Source organism: Astyanax mexicanus, chromosome 5, assembly GCF_023375975.1.
Source record: "Astyanax mexicanus isolate ESR-SI-001 chromosome 5, AstMex3_surface, whole genome shotgun sequence".
NCBI lineage: Eukaryota > Metazoa > Chordata > Actinopteri > Characiformes > Acestrorhamphidae > Astyanax > Astyanax mexicanus.
The window spans coordinates 42,389,773-42,409,479 of NC_064412.1; the positions used below are offsets into that span (position 1 = coordinate 42,389,773).

The following is a 19,707-nucleotide window of genomic DNA, read 5'->3' on the forward strand; positions in this document are numbered from 1 at the left end:
ATTGTATTCTCAGGGGACTACATAAGGAACCTATATAAGTTTCAATGTAAGAGGCACCACACAATACAAGTCATAGCTTTTGGCAGGTTAGTGTGTATAAGTGTGCGTACACATCAAGACTGATTTAAAATACACATAAATTAACAAAAAATCTGCCAGGCATTTTTTACCATTGATTTCCCATCAAGTTAATCCACAGAATTATCTTTGTTTATGAACGATCAAATATGCAAGTATCACATGCTATTTTCAGTGCCACTGCACTTTACGCATCTGGTTCATTGTTACTCCACCCACCTGCCATCAAATCTGTGTTTCAGGAAGTCAAAAAGAGCCTTTTGCATCATATCGGTTACCTGCATCACAAAAAAATATAAGTGTATTTTTGTATTTGATACTTTTCTTAAGATTTGTTTACACTTTATGTTTCTAGCACTAATTGCATTAATGCTTATTATTAATATTATTATAAACTAATTATTATTATTTATTAATTACAGAGCACTAGTGATGTACTAATGTATTCGTCATCATGAATTACACACTGGTCTACTAATCTTCTACCAAGTTATTGATACAGAACAATAGCAAAGGTGCCTCTTCTAAACAATCACGTGTTTACAGCTTGGGCATGCGCTTCCACCACGGTCATTGTTAAGGGTTGTAGTGTAGGTGGGTGGACTGCAGTGGGGCTTGGGGGGTTGGCAATAATCTGGTCTACTGGCTGCTGTGGGGCTTGAGGGTCTGGAGGTAATCTCGGCTGTGATGGTCTGCTGTCTGTGGGACTCGGAGGCGGTGGTCTGGGGGGATCTTTGGAGGTAGAAGATGGAAATGTATACACTAATGGCAGATAATAGTAAATATAGATGTATGAGGTTGTGTAAGCTCTGAAATATATGCAAGCTGTACTGAATTTAATTATTTTAATTTAATATATATATATTTGTATATCTCTCTTCAAAAACAATCCTGAGTTCATGCAGGGGTACAAGAGTAACCCCATACTGCTGATGTTAGGGTCAGTTTGTAGAAGATGAAGGTAACATCAGTTTCCTCTTGGCTCTGTGTTAAAACAGGGTGGTCGAGGCAGAGAGATGATGTGCATGCGCAGGGGAAATGCGCATGAGTAGGGAGATTCTCTGCTTGCTTCCCTTTTTCACCAGTACCAGTAACCGTGCATTTTTATACCATGGTATACTGTGAAACCAGTTACCTCTGCAAATCTAAGCTTGGCTCCTTACAGTGAGTAGCTTGACCACTCAAACCAGCAAACGCATAAGATTACATTTAACCACCACCTATAGTACAGCAGATGCAGCCAAAAAGATGGAGAATAACAAGCTTTTAACTGCTGAAGAAGCAGCTATTTTCACTTTAAGCTCCACAGTGTATGGGTATTCATGGCTCTCTCAGTTTGCCTGGAAAGTAGGGCTGTGTGTTGGCAAGAACTTGGCAATACAATATGTATCTAATATATATGTTGTAATTTACTATTTCACAATTTACAGTGGCAATAAAGGTATTTTAATCTTTTGGAATATCATGGTTTTCTGCATGTATTTGTCTGCATGTATGTATCTGAGTAAAGACTACTGACAAATATAATAAGGTTTTCATGGCTGTTCTTAATGAAGACATGGATTATCATATATTGTTTGGTGTCATTATTTTAGGAACATTATATTTGTCAATACCCTTGACTTGGATTAAAATCAGCTTACATTTAATGGCAAATTTATGCTGAAAATCATGAAATCCCGGTTCAAGATACTGTAAGCAAGGGGTTCTACAGTAAAATAAAGGGAAAGAAATTAACACTATTATGTGAATAAAATCATATGTATGAGTAAAAGTTCAGAACTGTGAGAGCTAATGACAGGTTACAGCTCTGCAATGGTGGGTGGGGTTTTAAACACAACACTAAATGAAGCACAGTCTGACACCAATCGTTACATCTAAATGAATAATTCAAAATTGATACAGTACTGCAGAACTGAATATTGTGATACTTCAATATATTGATATTTTCTTACACCCCAAGCCCAATACCTACAGTCTCCATCCATTTGGCTTTGTTCCAGTCTGTGCTGAATTCTCTCTCTCTCTGTTTGTCGGTAGTTCATTCATTCACACTTTTGGTTTCTCCTTATCTTTCTTTCATCTTTCTTTTTGTTCATCTCTCCTCCTCTTCTCTCCCTCTTTTTCTAATTTCAAACCTTGCTCTACTTTCTACCGCTGACGTCTGCTGGACCCCGGAAGGTTGTTGCCATGGCGACCGAGCGGCAGAGAGGGGGAGCATGTTTTTGTTTTGTCCGTGAGAGAAGATGCAGTGAGAAGAACAGATTCGATTTTCATGTATCTTACCAACACAGATAACAAACACAAAACATTTGGGCAAAAGACAAGAGTCTCTACATACTAAACACCTTAAATTCAGCTTGTGATCGATCCACACTCCTATCAGGCGCAACATTAGGACCATTTTGCAGTTCTATGATTACAGACTGTAGTGGTTGTCTGATAATGTTTGTAGGAACAAGGAGGTGGTCGTAATGTTAAGCCTGTTTGGTTTTTATTATTTGTAATGTTTGTGCTTTCGTTAAATGTGTATTTCAATCAATCAATCAATCTTTATTTAAACTCTGAGTACACTAATCTCATTATAGCCGTTATTGTGAATGACCCAGTATGTCAGATTACTCTGTTGCAACAAAAATTGGGACACTCAACATCTCTACACCAAGACAAATCAGGACACTCTACTCCTAGGCATCAAAGGATAAAACGGAGGGGTAGGGCTTAGTGGTAGAGGATGAAGGAAAAATGGGACTGGGCCAAAAAATGGTGAAGTGAGGCGCACTGTAGCGAAAAGCAGATAAAAATGAAAATATAGGTACACATATTTAATATTTCACATATGAAATAGATACTGCAAAAAAAGTTAATTATATTATAATTAATAGCAACAACTGGGCTTAAACCTATTACATAATAAAAAACAGACTGTACCTCATATCCTTTTAGAGATGGGCCAACCAGGACCACAGGCCTCATGGAGGGCACGACATCATAGGGTGTAACGTGTTCCGTCTACAAAAGAATCACAGTCAATTTAACAGACATGTTATCAATACTTTTAATACAACTGTAAAGGACTGTTCCTTAAACACTGAATATACTATACATATTAAAGAGGCAGGCAGATGATAGATTTGTTTATTTATACATACTGACCACATATTATTATTACAGTGTTAATTGTAAATATACATAAATGCAAAGGTAGTCCAGTCATTTTAAGTATAGTAAAAAAAAAAAAATTCAGACAAAAATAACAAAATTCCTTCTATCAAATATATAAAAGAAAAAAAACCTGTGAAAATCAAGCAGAAAAAAAAATCAATGAATGTCTATAAGGAATGTTTATTTCCAGTGAGTAGATGGATGATTTATAGACAGATACTTTATTGATCCCAAATAAAAAAATTAGATTTATTTCAAGAGGACATTTTACCACCTCATGTATTTCAATGATTAAAGGTAAATTAAATTCATATATTCAAAATGCAGAACCAAATACTTCAGATATATCAGATTCAGATATATCAGATTTAAACACTTTTGGAACTTAAGACTTTTACTTATTTACTGGTTGTCCTCCTTGGAGAACTTTTAGAGAACTGCAACCATGAACACCCCAGAAGATCTGCCTGATGTTTTAGAGAGTTTCTGACCCAGTTTTTCCGGAACTTTATTTGAAAACTGTTCACTTGCTCTGTATCGCACTCTGTCAGTGGTTTTAATGTCATGGCTGCTCAGTATATGTAATTTGTATGTAAGCCATGCCAAATGTCACGGGACAGCAGTGGATAAACATCACAAAATTTTACCTCAGGAAATGGCTTGGCAATGTTCATACCTGAAAAAGGTGTGAGTGAGACTGAACACTGTCCAGAGTGCTTATGGCGAGGCAGTATGAATTCTGGAGCAAGTTGTGGCGAGGTCTGTATAGAGGTGTGCATAGATTAATCGAACTCTCCATTTCCGAAATTAAAGTGGGGGCCTTTAACATTAATCGATCCACAGTGTCAGGTGTGTACCAATAATAAATCATAGAAGGCATTACCACCCACAATGGACAGTGCAGTGGATATAGTGGTAATGATCGTGACCAGCAGCATCTGATTAGTACTGCTCATGTAGATAAACAAGAGACTATATTGGCAAGAATCACATACAGATCACAAAACAGTGGTTATGCTTTAATATTTCATAATATATATGTTGTGATACTGTAAAAAAGGTAATGTATTACAAATGTTTTAATCAGATTTTATGTAAAACGCTATATATAAAAAAAAACACTATTATATTTATAAAAGTAAAGATGACTTTTTATTAATCAGAAAAGTGGAATCTAGTGACAGAGTACAACACTGCTGTCTAGTGGGAGGGATTTAAACACCACACTAAATGAACCACTGCCTGACAACAATCATTACATCTAAACTCATTTTTTTGTTCTGGAAAATTGATTCAGTGTGGCAAAACAAAAAAATATTGTGATAAGGGACACAATACTAATTCCTGTGGCATGTCAGTGTATATGTGCTGCACAGCAGAACTAAGTGAAGTGAAGATAAATACCACTTACCACTTTTTGTTTCTGCTTGCCTGCAAAAAAGAAAGAGAAAAGGTAGAAATTAGTCTAACTTTCTAAAAAGCTGAAAATGAATACGAACCATCATAAAATCATAATTCACTGTCCCATGCTCACAAGAAGCTGCTTGTTCATTCTTTAGCCTTACGCAGGACAGTGATGAAGTAAAATCTCCCATTGATGAAATGCATACGACTCCGTTTTTCGTGGAGATTCCTGTGACCCCCACCTACATCTCCCCAAGCCCCACCCTCCAGACCACAGGCTCACCTGATGACATTACATCCCCCAAGCTGGAGGAGGAGCTTCCGCTGGACTTACTAAAGAGATGAGCGAATAAAAAGAGAGAAAAAAGCCCAGTATTAGATTGTCCCATCAAACACAATAGTGGACTACTCTATAAACTATCTACACTTACATGCTAAACTTATTAACTATCTACACTTATATATTTATCACTATTAATAGTCTTATTATCTACAAATACTAAATTATATTTAATAAATGCGGAATTACTTTATATCAGTGGTTCTCAAACTTTTTAAATTACACTTATTCTAATCTATAACTATGAAAATCCAGATATTTCAGTTTCTTGTCCGTTTGCATTTGCACCAGTTCAGTGTGTGACTTATCAATCTACTTTTCCCCAACTGGCTCGACCCCATGTGTTAAACATGATGGCCCATGGGCCACAAGAACGACTTTTTAAACAACTCTAGTCACACCTCACAGAGATGAATCGTTTCTCTCTCTTCTTAGAGAATGATCCTAAGAATAAATTAACAAACAGACAAAAAGAGTATGAAACCTGTTTAACATTTATCTGTAGGGAATGTAGCCTCCTGTTACATATACACAAATATTTTTAATCACATTAATATTTTAAGTAATACTTACATATATAGGTCTGTTTCAAGTTTTGCCTACATTTTCCATTTTCAGTGTTGGCATACTTTAAAGAAACTATTATTTTGTTTTTGAAATGTTTTTTGGTGGTATTCTAGTGTGTCACTAGTGATACAGGAACCAGAGTTTGAGAACCACTGCCTTATATATACATAAAAAGACAATTCCAGTTTCATTTTAACTACCTCAATGCTCTGTGGTGTTAATGAAGGACTCTATTGCTACTTTTCTAAACATACAGTGAGGAAAATAAGTATCTAAACACCCTGCGACTTTGCAAGTTCTCCCACTCGGAAATCATGGAGGGATCTGAAATTTTCATATTAGGTGCATGTCCACTGTGAGAGACATAATCTAAATAAAATCCAGAAATAACAATGTATCATTTTCAGTAATTTATTTGTGTGTTACTGCTGCAAATAAGTATTTGAACACCTGTGAAAATCAACGTTCATATTTGGTACAGTAGCCTTAGTTTGCCATTAGAGAGGTCAAACGTTTCCTATAGTTTTTCACCAGGTTTGCACACACTGCAGCAGGGATTCTGGCCCATTCCTCCAACCAGATCTTCTCCAGATCAGCCAGGTTTCTGGGCTGTAACTGAGAAACACAAAGTCGGAGCTCCCTCCAAAGATTTTCTATAGGGTTTAGATCTGGATATGCTTCTTACAGAGCCACTTGGGTCTTTTTTACTCTCATCTGACCACAGAACTTTCTCCCATAAGTCCTCTGTATTAACTAAATGGTCATAAACAAACTTAAAATGGGCCTCAACGTGTGCTGACTTAAGCAGAGGAAACATGGCGTCTTGGTGTATTACCCACAAGAACCTAGGAAACAGTGGTTCCAGCTCTGTTCAGGTCATTGAGCAGATCCTCCCGTGTAGTTCTGGGCTGATTCCTCACCTTTCTTAGGATTATTGATACGCTAATAATTGCTCCAAAAATTTCTCTTTTTTCACCAAGCTGCTTGGAAATTGCCCCATAGCCCTTTCCAGCCATGTGGGTATACAGGAGGTATACAGTTTTGTCTCTGGTGTCTTTGGACAGCTCTTTGGTCTTGGAGTTGAAGTCTTACTGATTGTGTGGGGTGGACAGGTGTCTTTATGCAGAGAACTTGCAAAGTCGCAGGGTGTATACTTATTTTCCTCACTGTATAACCTCCACATTGTATAATACATAATTAATTTAAAGTTATGTACTATACGAGTAATAATTATATGAGTAACAATACTCACTAAATGTACAACTAGAAAAATACACATCGAATTTAAAAGGTTAAAACTACAAGGGGTTTAAGGGGTTTCAAGAGGTCAAAGGTGACAGAGGTGTTGTGTTCTGATTTGATGAGAAACGTTTTTTAAACATGAAATGCATGGACATGTAAGTATGTGTCTTAAATTAAATTCTAATAAATAACATTGATTATATGAATCTGTATACAAGGACACTTGTCTTATGCTTTATGCTCGTACTGTTTTTCTTCTGTATAATAATTGCTACTATACTTACTACTATATCTAAATAGAGCATTTGATTTTCTGGCAATGAAACAAAGGATAGATGTTTAAAAGGCCAGGTAAATGTTACTTTTGCAGAACTTCAAAATGAAAACTTAAAAACTGAACAGAAAAACATCTAGTTGAACAACAAAAAAGGGTTAAATCAACTTAAATTAAACAAAAACAAAAACCAGGAAAACATTCAAATTTGCAACCAAATGACATTCAGTAAATGACATTAAGGTAGGGCTGGGCATAGTGCTGGACGATATGGCCAATATCACAATATATTTCTTAATTTTAGTAAATACAATCCTGATTTTGATATCAACAGCATAAAAGCCACTTCCTGTGGGGAACACACACACTGATGTTACCAGGTTAAAAAAGCCTTTAATGTTCTGCCATTTCTGTTTGACTTGAAAGCAATAAACAGACAACAGTGCCCTGTAAATACTGTAACTATATCTCAGAAATTTGGGCAATCCGCTATGTATCTGCATGAGTTGCATGAGTTAAAATTTACAGCAGGTCTGTATGGCTTTTTAAGTTAAATGATTCTTGGACATTAATCTACAAATATCTCTCTCCTAAAAAACATTTATTTTGGTAAGAAAAGAGTAACGTTTAATTACTGACAGTTTGGCTAACTGTAACTGTATTCCAAGTTTAAAAGATGATATTTGATAACAAATTAATGGCACTATACCGGTACATTTTGTTGTTTGACATGTTTATAATGTCTGTACGCCACTCTGGTCTTCAGTTAGGAAGGTGAGAACACCAGTATGTAATTCCAGGCCTAATGCAGCCATCGGGTGGGTTATGTGTGAACTTGAAATATCAAAAATGTGTTTAAAAATGATTGTTATTTAATAACAAAAAATGAAATTGTTCTCTGTAATTCCTTTAGCCTTCAGGTTTTCAGCTGGAAGTTTTCTGGAAGCATGAGCAAGAGTTTGCTGCCTTTCTGTTGACTAGCATATCTGGCACTCGGCTGATTAAACTGGCTAAAATATACAATGCAGTCTTACCTTGGCTTTACTGACATTACAAGTAACTCTCTTCCTCTTGAGCATACCTACACTAAAATATTTCTAAATAAACTCTTTTAGTCAAAGCAACTGCTAGTTCTTTGCTCACAGGCACTGAGGCTTAGTAGGTTCATGGTACTGCAGACTTATAGCGAGTTTATCGTTCAGTGCAAGCAGCGAACTGAAATATGGATTGATAAGAAGATTGACCCTGGTTGCCAGATGTCTGATACCCTATTTACATCAATATCGGACCTGATGCATTTACTGGATTGGACCGGTCCCATCACTTATTGTCATATAGTCCAGCTCTACGTTAAGGCAAAATGCATTACATAACAGTACAAAGCAAGTGTTTGGTAAAGGTAGCCAGATTCCACAAGAAAATCTTATGCCAAATAATTAACCCACCAACCCCCACAGTATCATGGAAAACCAAATGCTCTAATTGAATACTTAGCTGAACAGCCAGGTACTGTCATGCTGCTGCTTACCCTTGAACACGGCTTTTCTTCTGCTCTAGCTGGGCTCTGATGTTCTCCAGCTTCAGAGGGCTGGGGATGAATCCAATCTCACAGCCCTCTTTCACCAGTCGCCCAATCCACCAGTCATTATTGAACTTCTGCAGTTGATCAGGGCAAGGGAATAAAAGAGGAATGTACACTGTTAAAAAGTACATTCCTTAAGGGCCTTTTAGAGGTTCTTTAATTTAAAACTGTAAAGGGAATCATTAAGATACTTTCAAAAAAAGTTTTTTAGAATAGAAATGTTTCCTGAAGATTCTTCAAAGCACATTGTGGGGGGTGAGATTTAAAAACACGGCGTAGGGGTTCTAACGAAAAATGGGAATGGGTCTTGGAATAAAATACCACTCCACTTACACCAGGAAAAAATAAAGAACACTGAGATTTAAACATTGTGTTTTCCTGACTAATGTTGATTTTGTTTTGTGCTGTCAACATTATCATGTTAAAGCTATTAAATGCTTAAGTCTTCCCAGCTGGCCACCAACATCAATAGATGTTAATTTCAGGTTTAATGTTGGTCATTACGTCACATGACAAACATTTTACGTCAAGATAACGTGTAATACTGTTACGTGCCTGCAGGGTTTAGAACAAGTGCTATTAATTATTTTGGTGGGGTACCACCTTGGATTGCCTGATCCACCAGTCACTATTTAACTTCTGATGGTGATCGAGGTGAGAAAACAAAGAAGGGATCTACACTGTTAAACAAAAAGTTCTTCAAGTTTGAATCAATGGAGGAACCCCTAAAATGTTTTGAGGAACCTTCAACATACATTTTTTTAGAACGTTTTTTAGAAATGTTCCTAAAGGTTCCCCAAAGCAAAGTTTAAAATTGAAGAATCTCCAATATTTCATCAAGGAGCTTTTACTATTAACAGTGTACTTTGGGGAAATGCTTTTATAAACTCACCTCTATAAGCACAATAAATCTTGCAATTTTTCCGTCTGGCACAAAAGATTTCTATCCTGGATAAACTCATTTCAGCAGGTTCTACTTGAATGCCATTCCATTCTCTTAATACTAGTACTTGATGACCTTTATCAATAATAATTATAATAACATATGGAGCTTAAACACAGACGTAAGTACTTAAAATCTACATTTAATATTTTGAACCCTGAATTCTGATTAAATTAAAAAAACTAATGGAGTAATTTATATACATTTATATACTTGTATGGTGACAAAATTTGCAGTTGAAGGAAAAAAAAAATTAAAACTTGATTTTTTTAGACTTATTTGACTATATATATATTCAAACAAACTTTAATATCAGACAAATTTAACCTGAATAAAATTGGTGATTTCATGTATTAAGGGGGAAAAAGACTATCCAAACCAGTTTAGCCCTCCTGTTTGCCCCCCCCCCCATTAATTATGTGTGATTAATTACTTTTTGTAAAGCTGGGTTTAATTTCACTACTAGGCCTGATTAGTGCCAAACCTGTAGAATCAAGAAATCACTTAAATAGAACCTGTCTGACAACATGAAGCAGATAAAATATCTCAAAACACATTATGCCCCAATTTCAAGAAATTCAAAACCAGATAGTAAAACAAAGTGAATAACATCTATCAGTCTGAAAAAAGATACCAAGTCATAACGAAGGCTTTGGGACTTCAGCAGACCACAATGTGCTATTACTCACAAATGGAGAATGGTATCTATTCTACCATTAGGAGTTATAAGGCAAAAAACACTTGTGACCAACAAGAGCATAAAGGCCCATCTCACTTTTGCCAAAAAAAAAAACATCCTGGTGATCCCTAGAACTTTTTGGAAGGTGTGTGTTCTGTTACATCTGGTGTAAAACCAACACATTATTTCAGAAAAAGAACATCATACTGAATGTTAAACATGGTGGTGGTAGTGTGATGGTCTGGGGCTGCTTTGCTGCTTCAGGGCCTGGACAACTTGCTATAATAGATGGAACCAGGACTTCTGGTGTTTACTAGACAATCCTAAAGGAGAATGTCTGGCCATCTGACCACAAACTTGTACTGGCGTTCTGCAGCAGGACTATAATCCAAAGCAGTTCCACAGGGCTATATTGGTTTGGATTTTTTCTTTACCTTTAATAAATAAATGATAATTTAAAAGTGCTTTTTATATTTACTTAGGTTATCTTTGTCTAATATTTAAGTTAATTTGATAATCTGAACATTTGTATGAAATTTACCACATAGCACATCATATATCTTCAAATGTCTTTAGCTTATCAGGATATGATTTTTTTTGTCAAATCACCCAGCCATAGTAAGTGATAAAGCTAACTCCTACAGCACCCAGTCACCTAAAACTGATTACTTTGAATGAATTTACCAAAAAAAAAAAAAAAAAGGTTTGCTGACAATGAAATGATGATAAATGAGAAGTTGGACCATCCTACCTCTTTGATATGCAGAAAGTCCTTAGCATCAAATGAGATGGCTGTTCCTGGCACAGGCACATCCTCATCCAGCGCTCCACAGTAACTTACATTCGTCTTCACAGCAAAGGCCACCGCTTTGGCCTGTGAACCCATAGAATCTTATTAATACAGTAATGCTATTATAACAACAATCACATTCTAAACAGCTATGGCTAAATTTACACCTGCTCCCATGAAATACAAGTGTCTGTTTGAACCTGGCATTAACATAACATTACACTACTCATTAAAACGCGTCTCCTGTGTAACCAGACAAGATCTGATTTTACTTTCCTATGTAAAAAGTTATAGACAGACATATTGTGCATAGCCAATCAGCAAGTATATCTCTACTAGCCTTACACAGCAATATGATTACCAAGTGTTAATGCATGTGGTTAAAATCACATGATGTGACCAGGTGTAAAACACGGGTCTACATGACAGTGTGAACCTCCATTCAACCATTCAAAAGCACTGCAAATTGCAGTACAATTTAAAGGCTTGCGTACTATATTATTTCTAAACAAGCACAGATATTTCACAAGAGCTTTTGTGGGTTAAGATTAAGATGAATCAAAGCGGTATTTTGGCACGTAAGGCAGTGGACAAAGTAATGCAGACCAATCTTTAATCATCAAAGGTTATTCGATATGTTTTAATATACAGCAAAGCAGATTGCAATAGCAGTGTGGTACTGTGGCATGCTATTTGCTGAATTCATGCAGTTTAAAGCATTTGACCAGCATCCTTTACCTGTTAGAACTCATTAAATGTATCACATAAGTACAGTGTACTCTAACCTTGGCCCTTTCCAGCTGCACAGCGGCCTGCTGCTCTCGCTCCTGCCGGCCCTGGCTCCCACCCTCCTGCCTCTCCTCCTCCAACGACACATCCGAGTCTGATGGCCTGCTAGTGTAGGAATCAGCTGAACCCTGAAAAAAGAGCATCCAGTAGTGAATTACTATATCATACTGCACTATAAAATAGTGTTTATTATTTTACATTGAATTGCATTGAGCGAACTGATATTGAGTGTGATAAATGATGATAAAAACATTTCATTTAATTTTGAGAATTATAGGTTCCTTTTTTATGTTTCTTCAGTCACAGCCACACCAGAGAGAAGTAACAATTCTGCACTCACAATATTTTAAGGAAGGAATAATTTGTGTTTTTCAGTTTTTACACACTTTTTTGGCCATGCTTGCAAACCCCCACCTTTGACCACAAAACGTAGTTCAAATACACAGCTTAAGCATATAATATATAATGACGGTTTCTATTCATATAACACTGGCACCAGCAAATACAGCATCAAAAAGTCACTCCTAGATCTCCAACTAAATCAGATTGTAATATTCTCAAAAGCTCAAAAATTCAGCAACTATCTGCAAATTTCTGAAATTGTTATAAAAAGTGTAAAATGCATAATTCTAAAGCAGAGGATCTTATTCTGCCATTCATGACCCCCAAGGTAGTTCTGACATAGTCCCTGGGGGGTTGCAAGAGTAATGGAAATACGAAAGTCACATAAAATATGACTCAAACTATAACTACCATCTTTAATAAGATTTTATTTTACTAAACTAAACCTCTATATACCAAGACTAAGGCACAATTCCGCAATGCTCACGGGTCTCTTCTCAGCAGCGACTGGCATTTTAGGAATCGTTATAAAAAAAAAAAAAAAGCACAAAAAATAATCTCTGTAACTTTCTCAACGTGACCTCGCCATGTCAAATTAACAAAAAATATATATTATGTTAAATATATAGCATAGAAAAAAAAGGATAAAACCCCCTGCTCTAAATTATACATGGCACAAGTTTAATCTTTTGGCCATTAAATTGCTTTTAGAAACTGTAAAATACATTTAATTGTATTACTTTAACCTAATGGTAAGATCTTACAAGCAACAAAATTAACAGCATACCTTTTAGCCAACTAAATTCACCTCCAGACCTAAACAGAAACAGCATTCACAATAGCACAAATCCATTACATGCAATACCTTTCCAGGACCATGAAAGACCTCACAAAACAAAATCTGAACGTTTTCATCAGAAATATCCATCAGGTCTTCAGAAAGCTCCATCATCGTGCTCTGACAGATGAGCAGAACTGGCCCACAAAAACAGAACTTCCAGAAAGATATTCCAGCAGCAAACACACCAGATCCCAATTAATATGAACTGCTCCCCCGAATGAAGTACAGTGCGGGAGTTTGGTTCTGATAATCCAGCCGGGAAACAACATTAGCCCAAGTCGGTGAAAGAAGCGATTGGGTCAATATCGCATTAGAGAGAAAGAAAGCCTTGCAGTTGTCTTAAAAAAAAAAAAAAACACTCCAACACACTGCCCATGGCAAAGCACTTTTTTCCTATTGCTGCTGCAGCAGCCTCTCCACACAGGCTTACTTCAGCAGGGACCCAATTGAGTCCAGCAAGTCCAATCACAAAACGCCTGATTCGGGAAACAAGAAATGCACAAGTATGCTTATCTTTCCCCCCCAGAAGTGATGATTCTGAGAAAAAAAATGGAATTCAAATGAATGCCTTTCATCTTCGATTTGGATGAGATAACAGTGTTTTGCTGAAAAAAAAAAAAACGTCTAAGGGTCAGTGAAAAAGTCATGTAAAACTTTTCAACGTGACATCCTTTCAGAATTATTAGAAGCAAAAACACAGAAAAAAAGTATTCATGTCTTATTAATGCCTTCCACATGCTTCACGAGTGTAAGGCGTTCTGTAAAGGCGTTTTCACACCTGTCCTGACCAAAATATGCACCAAGGTTGGTGCATTAGTTACACTGTATACTGTTTTTATGCTGGTTAGTTTTGGTTTCACACTGCAGTTTAGTGACTGAGTGCAGTAAAAACTTTATTACATCCTGTCACCATTACCTATGTGGGCAAGGCCTCTCTATACTTCACACGGATTGGTTTGAAGAATGTTGACGGTTCTACAAGTTGCCTTGCCGGGTGCTTAGAGTCTGACTCCCTACAAGTGCAGGAACGTCCCGCAGCAGAATTAACAGATTCCCCTATAATTCATTTTAGTTCTGTTTATAAATAAGGGTTCATCTACAGATACAGGAATCACCAGTATAGTCTGTTGTACCACTACTGCTGTGTGATTACTGCTGTGTGAGTTTTTCTTTTTTAGCCTGCTTCAACTTCGTGCAATTGGTCTAAAAGTGTGAACTGTCAAAAAAAATAAAATATTAATACCCTGCAAACAAACCTGCAAACAAATCTTTTAGTCAAGGTTTCATTGCTTTTTTGGTTCAGACCCAACTGTAAAGTCTTAAAGTCTGCACCAAACAAGATATATGTAAAATCAGCTTTAGTTTGTTTAATTGGTAATCAACAGATGACATAAAAGCAAAGTTCATTTTGCTTTAAGTACCATTTTCTTTTTTGTATTTTGTGCTCGAGCACGTTTTGCAGTTATATTGTTTTTGGGACAACACAGAAATATAACACTTTGATACAATGTAAAGTAGCTTGTGTACAGCTTTTATAACTGTAAATTTGCTGTGCTCAAAATAACTTAAACAGCCATTAATGTGTAAACTACTGACAACAAAAATACCCACTTAGCAATTTTCCCTCCACAGGATCATAAGATCATAAGTGTTACAATGTCTCAGGTGTGAATGGGGAGCAGCTTAAATTTGGTAATGTTGCTCTCACACTCTCTCATACTGGACGTTTAACATGCCACCTCATGGAAAAGAACTCTCTAAGGATCTAAAAAGTTGGTCTACATAAAGATGGCTTAGTCTATAAATAGATTTTCAACACCCTGCAATTGACCTGCAGAAGAATGGCCAAGACAAAACAGCCGTTTAACAGAACAAGTTCTTATCAGAACAGGCCTCGACATGGTTGAACATAAATAAACATAAATGGTTGAATATAGATGTATGAGTGCTGCCAGCATTGCTGCAGAGGTTAAAGGGGTGTAGGGCTCAGTCTGTACTAAAGATGGTTTGGGATCCCTTTCCATTAAAATACTCTAAGATGACCACTAAAGAAACGGAAGATATTGGTGCTGGACTTGCATCTGTGGGGTATCCTCAAACGGAAGTTCGAAAAGAGCAAAGTATGTAACATCCACTAGCTCTGTGATTTCTTCATGGTAGGAGTGGAAGAGGATTCCAGTAGACCTGTGAAGCTCAAGTAAACTGGAAAACATTGGTGACCACAGAAAATATTGACACTTTGGTCATTTTTACTTTGGGGTGTACTCATTTTGTTGTCAGTGGTTTAGACATTAATGGGTGTGTGTTAAGTGTTTTGAGGTCACAGCAAGTTTACACTGTTATACAAGCTGTACACAGACTACATTGTATCAAAGTGTCATTTATTGAGTGTTATCCTATAAAAAGTTATCATAAAATATCACTTTTGTGAAATTCGGTATGTTACTGACCAGTTGACAGGTACTGGAATTAAACTGGGATGTCATTTCTGGAAACAAGATTTTAGCTGGTGTTGCTCCCTGATAGATAGGATAGATAAACTATATTGCCATATATATATAGACTTGTCTGCTTTTGCAGGCATATGAACATCCTATTTTTATTAGGGTTTAATATGATGTTGGTCTAACCTTTGCAGCTATAACAGCTTCAACTCTTCTGGGAAGGTGTGTTTATGGGAGATTTTTGACTATTCTTCGAAATCACATTTGTGAGGTCACTGATGTTGGATGAGAGGATCGCAGTCTCCGCTCTAATTTGTTCTCAGGTGTTTGGATTGGGTTGAGGTCAGTCGAGTTCTTCCACACCAAAACTCACTCATCCATGTCTTTATGAACCTTGCTTTGTACACTGTTTCCGCAAAGTTGGGGCCTAAAATTGATCAAAAACTCTATTGTTATGCTGAAGCATTAAATGTTCCTTTTACTGGAACTAAGGGGCGGGCCCCAGTCCTGAAAAACAACCAAACACCATAATCCCCCCTCCACCAAACTTTGCAACTGGCACAGTGCAGTCAGACGATTACCATTGTCCTGGCCACCAGCAACCCCAGACCTGACAGATATTTAGTAGCGAGGATTTTTTTTTATGACTGTACTCATGAGCTCAGTTCACCCATTTTTTCACTAATGTTTGTAGAATCAGTCTGCATGCCTAGGAGCTTTATACACCTGTGGCCATGAAAGTGATTGGAACACCGGATTTTGATGATCTGGACAGATGAGTGAATACTTCTGGCAACACAGTGTAGGTTAAGCCTTTCTTTTAATCCTTCTTAAATATAGAATGCCAGAATGATGCCCAAAGTGTGGGTAACAGGTTAAGTAAATTAGGAAATCTGCAGGTATGGGGAAATTAAATCTAATCCTTTTTACAGGACTTTTACTTTTACTAAACCCCCATGCCTACAGTTACCGAATAAGCATCTTCGCTAGCTAAAAGCAGGCCCATTAGAGCCATTAACAATGCCAGTGGTTCCACTTAGTTTAGTGTGCTGTTTAATCAGTAACAGCAAAATGCAATGAAAATAAATAAATAAACTTACAAAATGTCTGTAAATTCAAAAGATTTACAGTCACACAGTTTCAGTCAAGTTTAACCAGTAAGAACAGACACAGCTGTGAATTAAATATTGATATCGAAATATTGTCCAGGTCTAGATATGAAAGAATGAACAGTCACTTTTCATTAACATTCAAAAATGATAACTGGATAAGTTAAGGACCCACATAAGAAAATGTTGTACTTTGGTGCACATTTGTGAAAAAATAACAATCTGTGAACAAAATCAGCAGTTTAGGTAATCTCCAGTCAATCTATGCCATGTTTAAGACAATGAACAAACAAACAATGAACAAATAAACACTGTGTGCTCACACAAATGCTGCTAAAATTTGTGCACACGCACAAAAAAAAAAAAAATACACATGTGTACATGTACTTTGTGTGAGGCCATGCATACAGCTAGGTCTGTCACAATAACCTTTCTTTTGGACTGCATATTGTCCCTAAACTGCAATAATCTAAAATACCTAATGAGGTCTACATACAAGACAAGTCAATACCACAATTATCAAGACAGATACATCTTATTTCTAAAATATATATGAAATGTGTTTTATCGAGACTAATATTTCTTTATTCAGCTGGGGAAAATGGTTGATATACAGTTATTCATTAAAATGGCTTTTTTGTTGAAAAGAGTCATATAGAAGAAATCAGAATTTTGGAATCCTGGCCAGCGACTATAGATTACACATCAATTCCACCCTGACAATTCAGGGAATTGGCACAGAAAATAGTATATTTTGCCATGTGAGGCACGACCATACACTGACGTAGAGGCTGCTGCCCTTTTCTGTTCCTCATCACGACATTCAAGTGGGCCACCTAAACCATGTGACTCATTTTACACATCATCACTGAACCTGCCTGACTGGCTGGCTAGGTGACTAGCAGAGTCAGAAACAAGACGCTGGCCCTTTAATACAGCCAGTGTGAAATGCAGCTTGCAGTCACAGGATCCTGTACCATTGTGTGTGTGTGTATATATATATATATATATATATATATATATATATATATATATATATATATATATATATATATATATATATATATATATATGTGTGTGTGTGTGTATGCATGAGTGTATTCCTGAGATAATAAAGAAAATGAAGAATACAAATGAACACTCCCCCCACGCTAGCACCAGCATTGGTGTGATGCTACAGATAAATGCCTGTGAGAGTGTATAGCAATTGAACACACACACACACACACACACACACACACTCTACATATATGTGGTTAGTGTAACCTGGAATTGTGTAATATTAATAAATACTCACATATTAATGTACACACACTTACACAAGGCAGAATGTGTCAAACATGTCCCCCCAGTACAACCATAGTGATCGTTCTGCTGCATCTCTGAACATTGCACTACGGTGAATCTCTCAGGCCCTGTGTGTTGTATGTCTGTGTGTGTGCAGCACAGATGAGCGAGCCAGAGCTCATCATAGCAATAGCAGAAGTGAAAAGGAATGGAAGGAAGAAAGAAGAAAAATATACAAAAAAACAAAAAGAAAACGCCAACACTCACCGCCTCCGAGTCTTCAAATCCATGCAGGTACAAATTGTCATACATGGAGGTTTGCTATTCCAGAGAGCTCCTCTTCAAGAACAGAAAAATGAGAGAGAGAGGGGAGGAGGAGGTGGAGAGGAAGAGAGGGGGAGGAGGGAGCCACCACCACCAGGAAAAAAAAAGAAAAGGATCGATGGGGGATGACGATCCTCTCCCTCACCAGAGGAAGGAAGAAAAGGGAGGAGAAAAAAAGCAGCACAAGCAATTGAGGGAGCGAGGAGAGATAGAGGGATGGATGGAGAAGAGAGGGATGGAGAAAGAGAAGGAGAGACAGAGAGAGAAAGGAAAGGCAGCTAAGGCAGGTACAGCAGGCCCGTGCAGAAGGCTTGGCCTGCAGTTTGGAGCAGATCCCTCGTTCAGCTTTCGATTCTTTCACATCCTCAGGCTGGGAGAAGGTCCCCGGAGGATGCTTGACGCTGGCATTTCATCATCCCTCAATACACACAACCGCGCGCACGCACGCTCGCACAGGCGAAAGGCACGGCTCAGCTGCGCACCAGAGAGAGTGAGAGAACGAGAGATGGAGAAACAGAGGGAGAGATAGAGGAAAAGAGGGAGAGAGAGAAAAGGTATAGAGAGAAAAGAGAGAGAACCCTTCCTCAATCTCAGCCCGATGACACACTTGGCTAGCCGGCTGCTGATTGGCCGAGCCAGCTCCCAGTCAGTGCTGGTGCTGACGTGCATTCTTCTTGGCTGGGAGCTTTAGATATTATTCCCCCCGCCGTTCTGCTCCCCTCTGTACCCTTATGTGATTTGAATGTACAGTAATACTCCTCATTCTCTCGACGTGTTCCTTCTATCCGATCTTTCCATCCTCAATGACCCCCTCAATTCACCAATACACCCAATCGTATTACGTATGAACAGGGTATTGTTCTATAATTAGATCAGCCAAAAATAATACTGATGAGATCACATGATCAGCACATGAATAAGAAAAAAAAAGGAAATCACATTTCCACAAAAAATAAGAGACCACTTTAAAATGACCAGTTTCTCTAATTGTACTATTTATAGATAGATATATGTTTTAGTAAAATGAATATTGTTGTTTTATTCTATAAAATATTGATGAATAATAAAATATAATAAATATATTGTCATTAAGAGTAGTTCAGAAATCAATATTTGGTGGAATAAACTTGATTTTTTTGTGAAGTATTTGCCCCCTACAGATTTTTTTTGCTTTTTAGTCATATTGATATTTTTCGGGCCTGTCCAGGGTGTATACTGTCTTCCGCCTGATGCTGGCTGGGATAGGCTCTATTTAGAGCATACATTTGCAGAAAAGGAGAAATGGTCACAACTTTGTTGCATCTGTCGTATATATGTATATATATATATATATATATATATATATATATATATATATATATATATATATATATATATATACAGTGAGTCCAAGAAGTATTTGATCCCTTGCTGATTTTCTTCGTTGGCCCACTAATAAAGACATGATCATTCTATACTTTTAATGGTAGATGTATTCTTACATGGAGAGACAGAATATTAAAAAGAA

The 19,707-nt window shown here is 37.1% G+C and overlaps 1 protein-coding gene across 3 annotated transcripts in view; it reads right to left on the minus strand.

Annotated features, from left to right (window-relative positions):
- The window catches only part of cacnb4b (calcium channel, voltage-dependent, beta 4b subunit), a 50,436-nt gene that overhangs the window by 12,905 nt on the left and 17,824 nt on the right, over positions 1–19,707 (minus strand). The window contains exons 1-8 of one of the 3 annotated variants that reach the window (XM_007234561.4): positions 18,144–18,801; positions 11,850–11,981; positions 11,026–11,148; positions 8,599–8,726; positions 4,931–4,980; positions 4,655–4,674; positions 3,010–3,090; positions 298–356 (exon numbers count right to left, since the gene is read on the minus strand). In XM_007234561.4, the coding sequence (XP_007234623.2) occupies positions 298–356; positions 3,010–3,090; positions 4,655–4,674; positions 4,931–4,980; positions 8,599–8,726; positions 11,026–11,148; positions 11,850–11,981; positions 18,144–18,188 (638 nt within the window). In that variant the 5' untranslated portion in view covers positions 18,189–18,801. Of the gene's footprint in view, positions 1–297; positions 357–3,009; positions 3,091–4,654; positions 4,675–4,930; positions 4,981–8,598; positions 8,727–11,025; positions 11,149–11,849; positions 11,982–18,143; positions 18,802–19,707 lie in introns of those variants that run through there. The other 2 variants (XM_007234559.4, XM_007234560.4) reach the window with 2 other exon arrangements.